At 54.2% G+C, this 13770-nt stretch overlaps 1 protein-coding gene and 1 long non-coding RNA gene across 4 annotated transcripts in view; one reads left to right on the top strand and one right to left on the bottom strand.

Annotated features, from left to right (window-relative positions):
• Positions 1-819: 819 nt before the first annotated feature.
• Positions 820-13036, top strand: SUV39H1 (SUV39H1 histone lysine methyltransferase). Of its 2 annotated transcripts, none has more exons than XM_059050624.2 (6): positions 820-1061; positions 3184-3329; positions 4619-5281; positions 10400-10546; positions 10630-10759; positions 11495-13036. In XM_059050624.2, exons 1-6 carry the CDS (start codon positions 1043-1045, stop codon positions 11626-11628), a joined length of 1239 nt encoding a protein of 412 aa, XP_058906607.1. In that variant the 5' UTR covers positions 820-1042; the 3' UTR covers positions 11629-13036. The 2 variants fall into 2 exon arrangements, 1 of the variants encoding a protein (XP_058906607.1); XR_010838681.1 differs by having other exon boundaries at positions 1001-1061; positions 4619-5268.
• LOC136793429 (uncharacterized) overlaps positions 1951-13770 on the bottom strand; it is a 37670-nt gene continuing 25850 nt past the window's right edge. Inside the window, exon 3 of one of the 2 annotated variants that reach the window (XR_010838683.1) lies at positions 1951-3305. This is a non-coding gene — a long non-coding RNA (uncharacterized lncRNA). The remainder of the gene's footprint in view (positions 3306-13770) is intronic. The other variant, XR_010838682.1, reaches the window with a different exon arrangement.

The following is a 13770-nucleotide window of genomic DNA, read 5'->3' as shown; positions in this document are numbered from 1 at the left end:
CCAAGAGGGCCCCGGGGTCAAAGGCTGCTGACTGACCGACCAATGGGGGGGCATGCCTTGCCTGAGAAATGACAGATTGCTGACGACTGACAGGTGGCCTGGAGGCTTTAGCTGCTGTGACTACGTGCTCTGAGGGAATAAAGTGCCTGATCATGGTGTGAATGAGGAGGAACCTGAGGGAATTACAGAGTGACCAACTGACAGTGGAGAGCGTGACTGCCAGGGCTACATTAGATGCTGACAATGACAGCCTGTCCTGACATAATCACAGCCAACCCGAGGGCCCGGCTGGTTGCTGTGGCTTCCTGGGCGGTGGTGAGATGATTCTCCCCAGGGTATTCCGAGCTACTCCCAGAGTCAGGGTAGATAGAGAGCCCGGCTGCTGGACCGACTGTCAGTGCGATGAAGGGACAGTCTAAGGGAATGACAGGCTGGCTGACAGCAGCGAGCAGCATAGCTGTTGTCAACGCTGTGTGTCTGCCTTGAGGGCCTCGCAGCTGGCCCGACAGCACGAATGGATGCTGCTACTGACAGACTGACAGCGTGAATGGGGGGCGGAGGTCTGATGAGACAGTGGTCGTGGTGATTGTCTGATTTGAGTCGGGTGACTGCCTGAGCAAGCTGTATGTGGAGGTAATCCACTTGGGGAGTCACGGCCTGCTTGGGGTTAAAATGTGGTGACGGACTGACGGCGGTAATTGGGGGTCTGACAGGACGGAGAATCCCCCAGTGCAGCTGGCTGACAACGTGATTGGCTGACAGCATGACAGACAGACCGGCTTACGGGCAGGGCCTCCGGCAACCTCAGCGGCCGCTGCTGCCGCCGCCGCCCAGACGCACTCTGGGAAAGCGCCGGCGAGCACCCGCCTTCTGGACCGAGCCGGGCGGCGGGGAGGGGTCCAGTCACGGCTCGCCGGTTGGTCCGCGCGGGCGCTGCTCGCGGCGCGGCGCGGCCAATAGGCTGCGCATTCTCGGCCACGCCCGCGCGAGCTCTCTTCTCGCGAGGCCGGTTAGGCCCGAATGTCGTTAGCCGTGGGGAAAGATGGCGGAAAATTTAAAAGGTGAAGCAGTGGCGGCAGCGAGGCGGGCCCGCTAGCCGGGCCGGGTGGGCTGGAGGGGTGGCGTCGCTGGCTCGGGGCCCCGGCGTCCGAGGCCACGGGGTCGGGAGCCGGAAGCTCGGCGCCGAAAGGCTGGAGCTTGGGGCGCGCGGGCCTGGCGCGCGGGGCTGGGCGGGGCTGAGGGGAGGGGGCGCGTGCCTCGGAACGCGGCGGGTACGGGGCTAAGTGGGGACAAGGGAGGGGCGAGCGCGCCGCAGGTCGCGATCAGACGGCGCGCGCACGCGCGGGGTTTCTCTGCGAGGCCGCGCCCGCGCGCGGGAAAATTGGCCGCCGGTGACCGTTACCCTCTTGGTGTCCACGCGAGACGCCGGAAGGGGAGGGGAGGGAAGGGGACGGACCTCCTTTTCAGAGTTCAGGGACAGGGGACTCTTTTGGGGGAGGGTATTTCCTCGCAGCGTGGTGGGGGAGGGGTTTGCGGCAGAGAGGGCTCGCCCAGGAAGAGGGGAAGGGGGCTTCCCTAATGGGAGAGCTGGACTCCCCCATGTGCGGGGAAGGAGGGGTGACTCAGTGTGTTGGGGGAGGTGGGCCCCTCTGGGTGAGGGAAGCTGCAGGGAGGATGGGTTCTACAGGTGTGAGGGGAAGCTCTGATGGTAGGAAGAGTCCATCTGTGATCAGTGCGGAGACAGCAGCTGATGTGAGTTGGGACCACGTTAGCGGGGCTTCAAAAACAAGTTAAGGGTTTGAAAGGGAGAGGCATCACAGGGAAAGGAAGGCGTGAGTACAGGCCGAGTCTCCACTAGGCCTGCCTAAGTGGAGGGGGGGAAATGCGCACGTAATAATTTTGCAAAGCTCTTGTACATTTGTAGGTTGACCTCTAGAGTATTTCATCATGAGTTTAAATGTTTGGTTTTTGTAATGGAAGGTAGAAAATGTTAAACATTTTTAAAAGATGAAATAGGATGAGGACTGACTGTATTTGGAATAAGGGTTTTGTGAAATGATTTGGTAAAATGGCTTCTGAAGCACAGTAATTAAGAATATGCCTTGAACTGAAAGAAGCCTTTTTAAATAAAAAAAAATCTGAGTGTCCTGAAAACTTTTGGTATCGCCCCAAAACATTCCAGGTATATTTAAAATAATTGCTGTCACTAACCTATATTGTTCTGTCTGTTCTTGAATTCAGAGCACACCCCTTTGGGCCAGCTTTACCCTTCACAGAAATGTGGATGAGACAGAGAAAATCAAAATGCAGCGTGAAAAAATATACCTTGTGGGTTTGAGACACCTACACTAATCATTTGGGGAAGCTTCCTGTAATCTAATACCACTCCACAATCTCTTATTCATAATTCTGAAATCCAAAAAGCCCTGAAAACTTAAATTTGGTATCATTCAGTGGTAAAACTAGGCTATATGGAGGGACTGTTCAGTGCCACTATCTTGTAGCTTTATTTCTCCTATTTTTGTGAAAATTCAGACTTTTGCTACAGAACTATTAATGTATTTGATTATGGCTTGATGCCCCTGACCACACTAGGGGTGTGTTAGGGAATGTATAGGATATACCTAGAACTGCACTTGTAAAATCCAAAGAAGAAATTTGGATTCCAAAACATCTGGCCCCAGGAGCTTCAGATAAAGGATTGTGGACCAGTCTTTCTAGTTACGCCTTTGTTTGGTGCCCTGGAGATTTTAATCCCATCCCTACCCACACCCCTTGGGGAAATGCACCCTACTGAGATGGAGGGGGTTGTTCTCTTTCTTTTGCAAAGTGGGGAGAAGGATGATTAGGTCCTGAACTCCAGGCAGGTTTGCAGGCAGTTTAAGGAATGGTATAGAGGGATCTGGAAGCTCTGGGAATAGATTCCTTTAGGACAATCCATGCAGCAGATCCCACTTGGAAGTCTGCTGCTCCAGGGAAAGGCTTGGACAGTGAGCATTGGGGTAGATGGGAGTGGCACATTTTTGTTGTAGAAGGGTCTTAGCATTGGGAAGGCCTGTGGATTAAATTTCACTGACTCTGAGGTAGTCCTTTGGAAGTCCCAGGGAGGATTGGGGGTCCTCTTTGACCCCTGGCCTTGCCAGGATGCCCAGAAATAGTTCCTTCTGCCCCCCTTTGTTCTAGGCTGCAGTGTGTGTTGCAAGTCTTCTTGGAATCAGCTACAGGACCTGTGCCGCCTGGCCAAACTCTCCTGCCCTGCCCTTGGCATCTCCAAGAGGAATCTCTATGACTTTGAAGTCGAGTACCTGTGCGATTACAAAAAGATCCGCGTGAGTCTGGGGTGACCATGGCCGGGGCAGGGGTGACTCAAGGAAGCTGGCTTCCTGCCCCCTTACCCCCAATTACCCACATCTGTTTCCAAAAGTAATTTTCTCCTCTGATCTTAAAAAAATAGGATTAGGAGGCCCTCTTATCATCTCCATTTTACAGGTGGGAAAACTAAGTGGCTTTCTGAGAGGGGCAGGAGCCAGACGAATCCCCAAATAAATCTCTCCTCCCACCTCCCTAGGAATACAAACCAATTGCAAAGATTGAGATGTTGAGCCCAGGAGTGGAGATAATGACAGCTAATGGTTTTGAGCATTTTGTGTGCCAGGCACTTCCTTTCAGAAACTCATTTAATCCCGCCAACAACATTGTAAAATGGGAACTGTTATTGTTGCCAGAGGAAATAATGGCAGGATAGTTAAGAGAAGCCTGGAGCCAGCATGCTTGGGTTCATATCCTGGCTCTGTAACCCCGGGATACTTACCCATATTCTCTGTACTTAATTCTCCTCATCTATAAAATGGGTATAATTAGTAGTATCTACCTCATATAGAGTTGTGAGGGTTAGATTAGTTAATAAGACATGTAAGTTGCTTAGAACAGTACCTGCTACATAATGAATGCTAGAACAATGTCAGCTTTTTTTTCTTATTTACAGATGAAGAAACAGGCCCAGCGAGGTTAAATAACTGCCTAAGTTTACACTGCTAGGGAGCAGCAGATTCAGGATTTGTCTAGTTGTAGAATCTGTGTAGTTAAACTCTATCCTATAGCTGCCGCTCAGCAAGAAAAGATCCCTCTGGCTGCTGTGTGGAGAACAGACTGTAGGGGCAAGGGTGGAAGCAGGGGGACAGGTGAGGAGGCTGCTGCTGCACTCCAGGCGAGCAATGACGGTGGTGACGGTGACAGAGGTTTGAAGTGTAGGATTCTGGATGTAGCTTGAAGGCGGGGCTGACAGGATTTCCTAAGAGTGATGTGGGGAGTGTGAGAAAAAGGAGTCAAGGATGACTTCGAGAGCTGGGATGAACAGCTAGCAGGAGGGAATATGTTTGGGAGATTAAATTAAAAGTTGGGATTTAGACAGATAGTAAGTGGGAGCGAGGGATTTGAACCCAGTGAGCCACACTCTAGAGCCCATGCCCTTTAACCACTGCACAGAGTCATTCCAGGAAACGGGGGGAACAGTTTGGGTGTTGTCCACAGGCGTTGGGATGGAAGTCCCACGAGGGCTGGCCCAAGGGTCTCGTCTGTCACTTACAGTGACCCCAACCCTCCCCACCCCACCCCCCAGGAACAGGAGTATTACCTGGTAAAGTGGCGTGGGTACCCAGACTCAGAGAGCACCTGGGAGCCACGGCAGAATCTCAAGTGTGTGCGCATTCTCAAGCAGTTTCACAAGGACTTGGAAAGGGAGCTGCTCCGGCGGCACCACCGGTCAAAGCCACCCCGGCACCTGGACCCAAGCCTGGCCAACTACCTGGTGCAGAAGGCCAAGCAGAGGCGGGCGCTCCGGCGCTGGGAGCAGGAGCTCAATGCCAAGCGCAGCCACCTGGGACGCATCACCGTGGAGAACGAGGTGGACCTGGATGGCCCCCCGCGGGCCTTCGTGTACATCAACGAGTACCGTGTTGGTGAGGGCATCACTCTCAACCAGGTGGCTGTGGGCTGCGAGTGCCAAGACTGTTTGTGGGCACCTGCTGGAGGCTGTTGCCCTGGGGCGTCACTGCACAAGTTTGCCTACAATGACCAGGGCCAGGTGCGCCTGCGAGCCGGGCTGCCCATCTACGAGTGCAACTCCCGCTGCCGCTGTGGCTATGACTGCCCCAACCGCGTGGTACAGAAGGGCATCCGCTATGACCTCTGCATCTTCCGCACGGATGATGGACGCGGCTGGGGTGTCCGCACGCTGGAGAAGATCCGCAAGAACAGCTTCGTCATGGAGTACGTGGGAGAGGTAGGGAGACGGGGCTGGGCGGGTGTGCGCAACTCTCCCCACGTGTGTTCCCACCGTGCACGCCCAGCTCTTCCCACTGTGTGCCTGCAGCTTCCCTGCTTTCCCTGTGGGAAAGGTGTTGAGGGAGTTAACCTGAATGTGAGAGGGACATCTTGGCAGGGGCGAGTATTCCAAGCTGGTAAAGGCACGCTGAAATACCTCCAGACTAGGTTGACTTCATAAGGGTACCTAGCAAAGAGGAAAGTGGGAACTGAAATCCAGGCAGCGTTCCTTTTAACAGGCCGTGTGGTCTGCACAGGATTGCATCACCTGAAAAGGCACTTCCTCTTCTCATTTCACGAGGGTCCAGCCTATCACAAAGCAGTGTCTACCTGGAAGGAGCACCTTTTACTAATCTGCATAAAAGGAACACAGTCTGGAGTAGGACGTAGACATGCCTTGGGGAACTTGGCTACCTCCTCCTTTAGCCGCGCAGGACGCTGGGGAAAGGCGGGCTGTGTCCAGCAGGCTAGCCGCTGGACCAGACAAGCCCCACATCTTAATGGCTTTGCATGCTGTAAGTCTGTTTGCTCTTCCAGTGTGGGCATTTGGGTCGTATCCTTCCACACGATGGCATAGCCACCTAGGTTCTTTCCCTCTTGTGCCTTTGCCATGCCTTAGAGTCGCCTCTGATCCTCAGCATTGCCTGGCAAGTGGGCTGGGGGGTGCAGAAGGGGAGATTTCTAAGGGGCCAGGCCTGGATGTGGTGCACATCATGTCTGCCCACAACCTGCTGGCTGGAACCGAGTCACTGGCCTTACCTCAGTGCAAAGCAGATGTGAAGTGTGATTCAGCCATATGCCCAAGTGGAAAACAAAAAGGAATTTGGGTGAATAACTAGCAAGTATCTGCAACAGCAAGTGTCATCTTCTAAGGTGGGACGTGGTGGGCATTTGGAGTGGGGCAGTTCTTTGTTACATAGGACCATCTCATGCATTGGGGAACATTTAACATCCCTGGACCTTGACCATTTAAATCCATGAGTGTGCCTTGTCATGATGACAACCCCAAACACCTCCGTATTTCTGTGGGCCTCTTAGGGGTATGACATGGCTGGGAAGTGACAGAATTGGCCTAAGGGACGCACACCTGAGGATGTCTACACTGTAGTGATAACACTGATGAAGAGGAGAGGCTCCTGCTCTGAGGAACTATAAAGTAGAGAGGGTCATAGCCCCCGGGGCTGGGGGTGGGGCAGAGACCATCTAGAAGCAGAGCAGTCCACACTGCAGAGGACCCTGACAGTCTGGACCAGGGGATGTCCACAACCCAGATAATCCCGGTGGTCGGGTGGAGGAAATGTCCACATGTTGAAGGACCTGACAGTCTAGAGGAAGGAGGAGGTGACCACAGCCCAGAGGGTTCCTGACAGTCTAGAGAAGGGGGATCCTGACAATCTGTAGGAAGAGGTGTCCACATCCCAGAGCGACCTGAGGAAGACAGCAGGCTCTCCAGAGGACCCTGGCGGTCTGACTTAGGAAGTGTCCACACCCACACTGCCCTGACACTCAGGAAAATGAAGTGTCCTCACTCCAGAAGGATAGTGACAGTCTGAAGGAGCTCAGGTCTACACCTAAGAGACTCTTGACAGCCTGGAGGAAGTGTCCACACCCTCAGCGCCCTGACACTCTGGTGGAGATGTCCAGACCTCAGAGGGACAGTGACAGTGTGGAAGAGATGTCACGCCCCAGAGCTATGCTAGCAGTGCAGGGGATGAGGTGTCCACACCCACAGGAGTCAACAGTCCTAGAGGAAGTCCAGAGCAGGGGGTATCCCTAGCTTCACTGTACTGACAGTCTTTGGAGGAGCTGTCAACAGCACAGGAGAATCCTGACAGGCGAGGAGGAGGAAGAGTCTTCAGCTCACTGGCACCCCAAGGTCCCCTGGGCCCAACACTTTTCCCACCATTCTTCCTTAGTGTCCTTACTCCTCCACACTGTAAGCATGGCGGTTTCTGGGGACCCTGCGGTGCTGTCCTACCGGGTATTATGTAATCAAGGGCATATCCCCGACCCGTTCACCAGACTGCCCTCCTCCAATCTGGACCCCCATTCACTCTCCACCTCTGCACTGACAGTCCCTCCATGTGAGCTGCCCTTCCACATTCTGTCAGAACATCCCCACCCTCACCCAGCAGAGAACATAGCCTGTTTTATCAATTCTGAAACATGCACTTTCTTCATATTTTAACAACTCTGAAATGAAAGTGAGTCTCACTTTAGTTTAATTAAATGATGGCATATCATTATTTAGTTAGCAGCAGTTTTTCCTTTCTTGGGAAAGGGCGCACAAAATCAGGCAGCCTGTTAGATTTTGACAAGCTACGGTACTCATAACCACTCCTAACACAAAAACAAACAGAAACCCCTCTCACATCTCTGATCTTGTTGGATTTTGACAACAGCCCCTATCAGGTTGGGATGATTGTCATTGTCATCTCCATTCGACAGATGAGAAAACTGAGGCCCAGAGAGGTATAGTAAAGTGCTCAGAGTCACCAGGCTAGTAAAGTGGGTAAAAAAAGGCCCAAATGTCTAAAATTGGTGTGCTTCCAAACCTGGTGGAGTGTTGTTTTTTGGATTTGGGAGGGGGTTTGGCTGAGGAAACAGGGGCAAGGAGAGAACATTCAGGATCCCATATCCGGGACGGGGCAGAGCAGCAACTGGACTCCGAGTCTTCTGGTTCCCACTCCCATCAAAACCCTTTCCCAGCTGCCAGCTTCTAGCCCATCTGTCTTCCCCAGTCACTCCGGAGAATTGCTGGGGAGCAGGGAAATGGACTGATTTGTTCTCAAGTTTTCAGGGTGGACCACCCCTTACAGAGTGGGATTGAAAAGAAGACAGAGAGAAGGAACCGTTTGTGCCCTGCAGGGTTTGCAGTGTGACTCACTCCTGGGGAGACTGGGGGAGCAGGTAGGGGCAGAACAGGCAGGAAGGTGGAGACTGGGGAGGAGGTGGGCATTCCCTCTGGTTGGGGAGGGGCCCAAAGGGAAAAGCTGGCCCAGACACCACCCAGTATGCTCATGAGCCCAGGAGAGGCTGTCCTTTGATCCCAGGCTTCTGAAGGCAGCAGTGGGTGGGGATTGGGAGCTTCAGGAAGGCTGCACAGAGAAGTGACATCTTTGGGAGCTGATGTCACAAGGAAGAGTATGTGTCCTTTGGGAGGTGGAGAGAGACTGACCTTGATGTACTCTTCCTCAAAATGCTTCTGTGGCTCCTGTTTTGTCCCTCAGGAGAGTCTCCACTTTTCAATCTGGTCAAAGCCCTTGTGTGATCTGCAGTTTGCTTTAGATGGTGTATCTCTTTTCCACTGCCCCTCAAACTCTAAGCACTGTGGGTGTCTGAGTCCATCTGTGTTACCAGATTGTGACCCACGAGGGCCAGACTGGGCCTGGTCCCTGTGACTTCCCCACCGAATTGACCCCTGAGGGCCAGGACCAAGCCTGGTTCCTGTGTCTCCCCGACCCAACTGTAACCCCTGAGTACTGGGACCAGGCACAGGGTAGACCTCATGAAAATCCACTGAATGAATGAGTGAACAAACAAACAAAAATTGGGGGTATGGGGGAGCCAGGTTCCTCAAGGAACGGAGCTGGAGTATGGGGCAGTGAGCAGTGCGGCCTGAGGGATAGGCCTCGGTCTTCTAAGGGGGTTGTTGACCGGCATTCAGCACGGACCAGAGGCTGGAGGTGTTGGTAGAGGAGGCAGGGAGGAGGCTAGAGAAAATGGAGGCTGGTCAAGACCAGAAGTAGGAAGAGCAAGGTCACTGGCTGGCGTGAGGATGAGCAAGGAAGGAGGCCCGGGTGGGTCTCGGGCTTACGGCCAGTGTGGCAGGAGGGTGGTGTTGGGCAGTGGGTCTCTGATGAAGGGAGAAGGAAGGAATAAGGGGTGTGGCGAGAAGAGAGTGCCTGAGTTGCCTATAGGACCACTGCTGGACAGAGGTCAGGTCTCCAAGCTAGAAAGCAGGATACAAATAACAGGCATCTGCTGCCTGTCTGCTGTGTACTGTGCTGGCACTTGTGTCTGAGGGTCGGGCAGAAACCCGAGAGTGGAGAACGAGGCTGGTCCTGGTCTAGGGGCACCCAGGCTGAGGAGGGGGCAATCTTGGCTACCGTGGGACCTCACCCAGAGGCATGGGCCCAGAAGAGGGGACATGAGGGATGGAGAGGAGGGATGGGGTGTGGCAGGGGCTGGGGTGAGGAATCCGTCACCAGCACTTGGGAGGCAAGGACAGGCTGGACTAGGATAATGGTCCAGTTACTAGGACAGATGGGGACCCATCTGGGGAGGAGGAAATGCCTACTGCTGTCTTAAATACCAGTTGTTAGCAGTGTGCGGTGGTCAGGGCTGAGTGAGGTGTTCTGCTCTGTGCTCTGGTCCCTTTTCTTCCCTCTTCTGTCTCTGAGTTTTTGGCCTTGGTCTCTTTTTTGTGATCTCAGACTCCTTGGGGTCTTGGGCCTTTTATCTGGACCTGGATCTTTTGCATTAAGATTCTGTCTGTGTTTCTAACTCTCTGCCTCTAGCTCTCTCTTCTGAGTCCCTTTCTCATTCATTCAGTCTCCCTTTTCCAAGGCCTCTCTCTTCAGCTTACTCTCCGTGTTCTTTTTGCTGTCTGCACGGCCCTGCACTGGCTCGGTTCTCTAGTGCTGGGTCCTGCAGTGCCTCAGGCTCTCTCGCCCTGGATCAGTCAGCCTCTCTCACCCCCACTCTCCCCACCCCTCTCTGTTGAGCACTGGGTCTTTTTCTTCCTTGCCCTTGATCTTGGTCCCCTCACTGTGTCCTACTGTGGGTCTCTCACTATGGGGAACTCTGTCTGTCACTCCTGGACCTTGTGGCCACCCTCCGCCTACCGTTGAGACTCCCTGCGCCCTCCAGAGGCCTGAGAAGGGCTGAAACACCCTGTGTGTCACTGCCTCGCATGTGTGCACGCCGCCCAGCCCCGCTGAGCCAGCCACAGGGTGCGGGTGCCTCCTTGCTCCCTTGTTCTCCTCCAGGGGGGCCACGCTAGGGGATCGGGAGCTGTGCTGGCTTTCCTAAACCTTCTTGGCCAACCTCCCCTCCTCCGTGGCCTTCTCCTCAGATCATTACCTCAGAGGAGGCAGAACGGCGGGGCCAGATCTACGACCGCCAGGGTGCCACCTACCTCTTCGACCTGGACTACGTGGAGGATGTGTACACCGTGGACGCCGCCTATTATGGCAACATCTCCCATTTTGTCAACCACAGTGTGGGTACCCCGCAGGCGGGCGGGGGGTCGGGAGGAGCAGGCTGGGGCCCCTCCTCACCCTCCCACTATTCTTTCTTGCCCAGTGTGACCCCAACCTCCAGGTGTACAACGTCTTCATAGACAACCTTGATGAGCGGCTGCCCCGCATCGCTTTCTTTGCTACAAGAACCATCCGGGCAGGCGAGGAGCTTACCTTCGATTACAACATGCAAGGTGGGGGTGGCAGGGAACCGCGGGCAGGGACACACGATGACCTGGGGCACAAGGACTCCTTCCCAAGGAGCTTTAAGATGCTCTTACTCCCAGTCTCATATCTGGACTCCTGGACTCCTGCCTACCCTTTGGGGGTCCCTTTATTCCTAGCCACTGGACCCCAATTCTGAGACACTCATACCACCTTCTCCCAGGGCTCCCGGGGGAGGATGTTTGGCTCAAGAGTTATGACACTCCTCCTGATTCCAATCTTGTCTGAATTTCCCCAGTCCCCCAACCCTCCCTGCTCTTAACCCCCTTTGGCCTTCCTCATTCTAAGCCTCTGGACACCCTTGTGGCCTCCAACCAGTCCCCTTCTTGACCAACTAGCCACCTCTGAGACACTCGAGGGGGGATCTTTGGCAGGAGAGTTCAGATGCCCCTCTGGATGCCCAGGTGACCCTCCATTCCTGACCCCTGCCTGACACAACCCTCTTGGTTGCCCCTGACAGCTCCCTGACCCCACCCCCCAAGAACCTCCAATCCCTGGCCATCTTCCTAATACCTGAACACCTCTTTAGTGCTAAGCCCTGGCCCTTGCCTGAAGCCCACCAACCCCATGACCCCTTCCTGACCCAGATTTCAGAACTGCCCCCAGCCCCTAAGATCCCTGGGTCCCATGGTAAAAGGGCAGTGGGACAGCTTCAGCTAGGCCTCTATCTAACAAGTCCCCCACCCCCGGCTGTGACTCCACAGTGGACCCCGTGGACATGGAGAGCACCCGCATGGACTCCAACTTTGGCCTGGCCGGGCTCCCCGGCTCCCCCAAGAAGCGGGTCCGTATTGAATGCAAGTGTGGGACTGAATCCTGCCGCAAATACCTCTTCTAGCCCTTTGAAGTCTGAGGCCAGACTGACCATGGGGGCCTAAATATGCCTACCCCACCCACCCACTGCTGCCCTCCTGTCGAGGAACGACTGCCAGGGCCTCCTGCCTGCCTCCGCCTGCCCCCACCTGCCCCATGCTCGGCACTGCGGGGCCATAGGGAGGACAGACTCCAGGAGTCCCCTCTCCCTGTCCCAGCCCCATCTGTGGGTTGCACTTACCCCTGCCCACCTTCGGAAGTGATTTTTCAGCACCAGGACTTTCTGCAGTTGGGATTCATCGCCTAGCAAGGAGGTCCAAGGGCTGAGCTCCAGCCCAGACCCAAAATAGAAAGACGTTTGTTTTTGCACCTGCTTCTGCCTGGAGCTTGAGGGGTCTGTTTCAGGCCCTCTCCCCACTGCCCCAAGGGTGTGGGGAAGCAGCCCCAGGACAGGCTGATACCAGAGCTCAGGGTTCCCAGCCCACTCATGTCCCCTACCACAGAAACGTGCTAGTGAAAGAAAAGGGGTCTCCAAGGCTGGGGTCTGAGGCTGGTTCCTGTTCATGCTTGCATGCTCCTAGTGTCGGCCTAAGAGCCATAGGGTCTCTTTTCAGGGCTGTGCATCTGAGACGTGGACACCCACATGCCACTGGAAGGACAGTGGATGCCCATGGCCCATTGACCAGTGAAAGGCAGTCCAGACTTTCCCAGCCCTTAAGGTGGGCTGGGACTGAGCTCTGCCTTTGGGAGTACATAGAAGGTGCCCAGGGCTCTCAGGAGCTCAAAGGGTCCTGGGAGCTCTAAACCTGGGGTGCGATGACTGCTGGGAGTACCCAGAGCTGGAACTGAGACCTGGCTAGGCTGTAGATAGCACTTAGGACAAGATGTGCATTGATGAGGTGCCAGGCACTGGGCAAGAGCACCTGGTCCACGTGGATTGTCTCAGGGAAGCCTTGGAAACTATGGAGGTGGATCCCAGGAATGGGCCCATGTGGCAGAAGGCAAAGCACAGGCCAAGAACGGGGGTGGGGATGGCTTACCCACGAGGGTGTGGTGAGGCGAGGGGAGTCTCTGCCGCCTCCCAGCCCTGGCCCTTTGCGCTCACCTTGGGTCCACTGGTCTCAAAAGTTACCTGCCCACAAATGTACAAAAGGCGAAGGCTCTGATGGCTGCCTCGCCCCTTGCTTCCCCTGTGAGGTCTTCTCTAGGAAGCCTTACCTGACTACCTGTGCATAGTGTCCCAACGTGAGACTGTGTGCCCTGCCACCAGATGCCACATCTGTGTGTCCGTTTGTATGTCCGTCTGTGTGTCCGTGCTCCCCACCCCAGACTGACCTTCAGGCATGGACTGAATCTGATTCTCCTCTTGTATATCCCTCAGCCCTACCCAGCCTGGGATGGGCATCAATAAAACAAATTATTGACTGAACAAACCAAGGTGTGGGGAATTGAGGACCTTGTGTAGGTGGGGGTTGGGGAGATGAGAGGCTGGGAGCCAGGGGCGCCCAGGAACGCAGTCCTCCAACCTCAGCCGTTTGACTAACACTCCCCACAGTGCACCACTTGCACCGTCGTCTACATAACATCTGACCTAAAATAAGCTTGCTTTATATAAATTTTATAATGCACTGAAAAAGCAAACTAAATCCATTGCTGTTTAAATGGACAAACCATTATCACTGGCCGTAAACAAAAACCAGAGAAATAAATACAGTGGAGATAGATACAGAAATATGACACAATTCTAGCTGGATCCTCCCTGCTCTTCAAAGTTTTGAGCCCAAAGTCTGTCTACTACGTTCAAAGAGAAAAGTTTGTGTGTGCTGGGGGAAGGTTTTTCTGCAAATATTTATTGAGCACCTATATGTGCCAGGGTATAAAGTAGATAACAAGATGGTGTTTCAAGTATATGTACCTGTTTTTATCACCCCTCAACCTGAATGTGAGCCAGTGCCCTTTGGTTTTGCTCAGAGGCCGCACATGCTGTGACGCAGATACCCAAATATTTCAAAGACCTCATACACAGGTGACAGAATCCTCAACAGCTCAGAGACCTTATGGCACCTAGGGCATGGTCCTCCAAACAGCTCATATACCTTATACACTGGATATTGACCCCAAACCTCAGGGACCTCACACCCTGGGACATACATCTCCCTAGAGCTCA

This window comes from Kogia breviceps, chromosome X, assembly GCF_026419965.1.
Source record: "Kogia breviceps isolate mKogBre1 chromosome X, mKogBre1 haplotype 1, whole genome shotgun sequence".
Classification (NCBI taxonomy): Eukaryota; Metazoa; Chordata; class Mammalia; order Artiodactyla; family Physeteridae; genus Kogia; species Kogia breviceps.
The sequence above is the reverse complement of the archived record's forward strand: the minus strand, read 5'-3'. Positions and strand labels throughout refer to the sequence as shown.

Coding starts and splice junctions, on each gene's coding strand:
- SUV39H1 (XM_059050624.2), top strand. Junction 3,330..4,618: donor GCGATTACAAAAAGATCCGC/GTGAGTCTGGGG, acceptor CCCACCCCCCAG/GAACAGGAGTATTACCTGGT. Junction 10,547..10,629: donor CCCATTTTGTCAACCACAGT/GTGGGTACCCCG, acceptor TTTCTTGCCCAG/TGTGACCCCAACCTCCAGGT.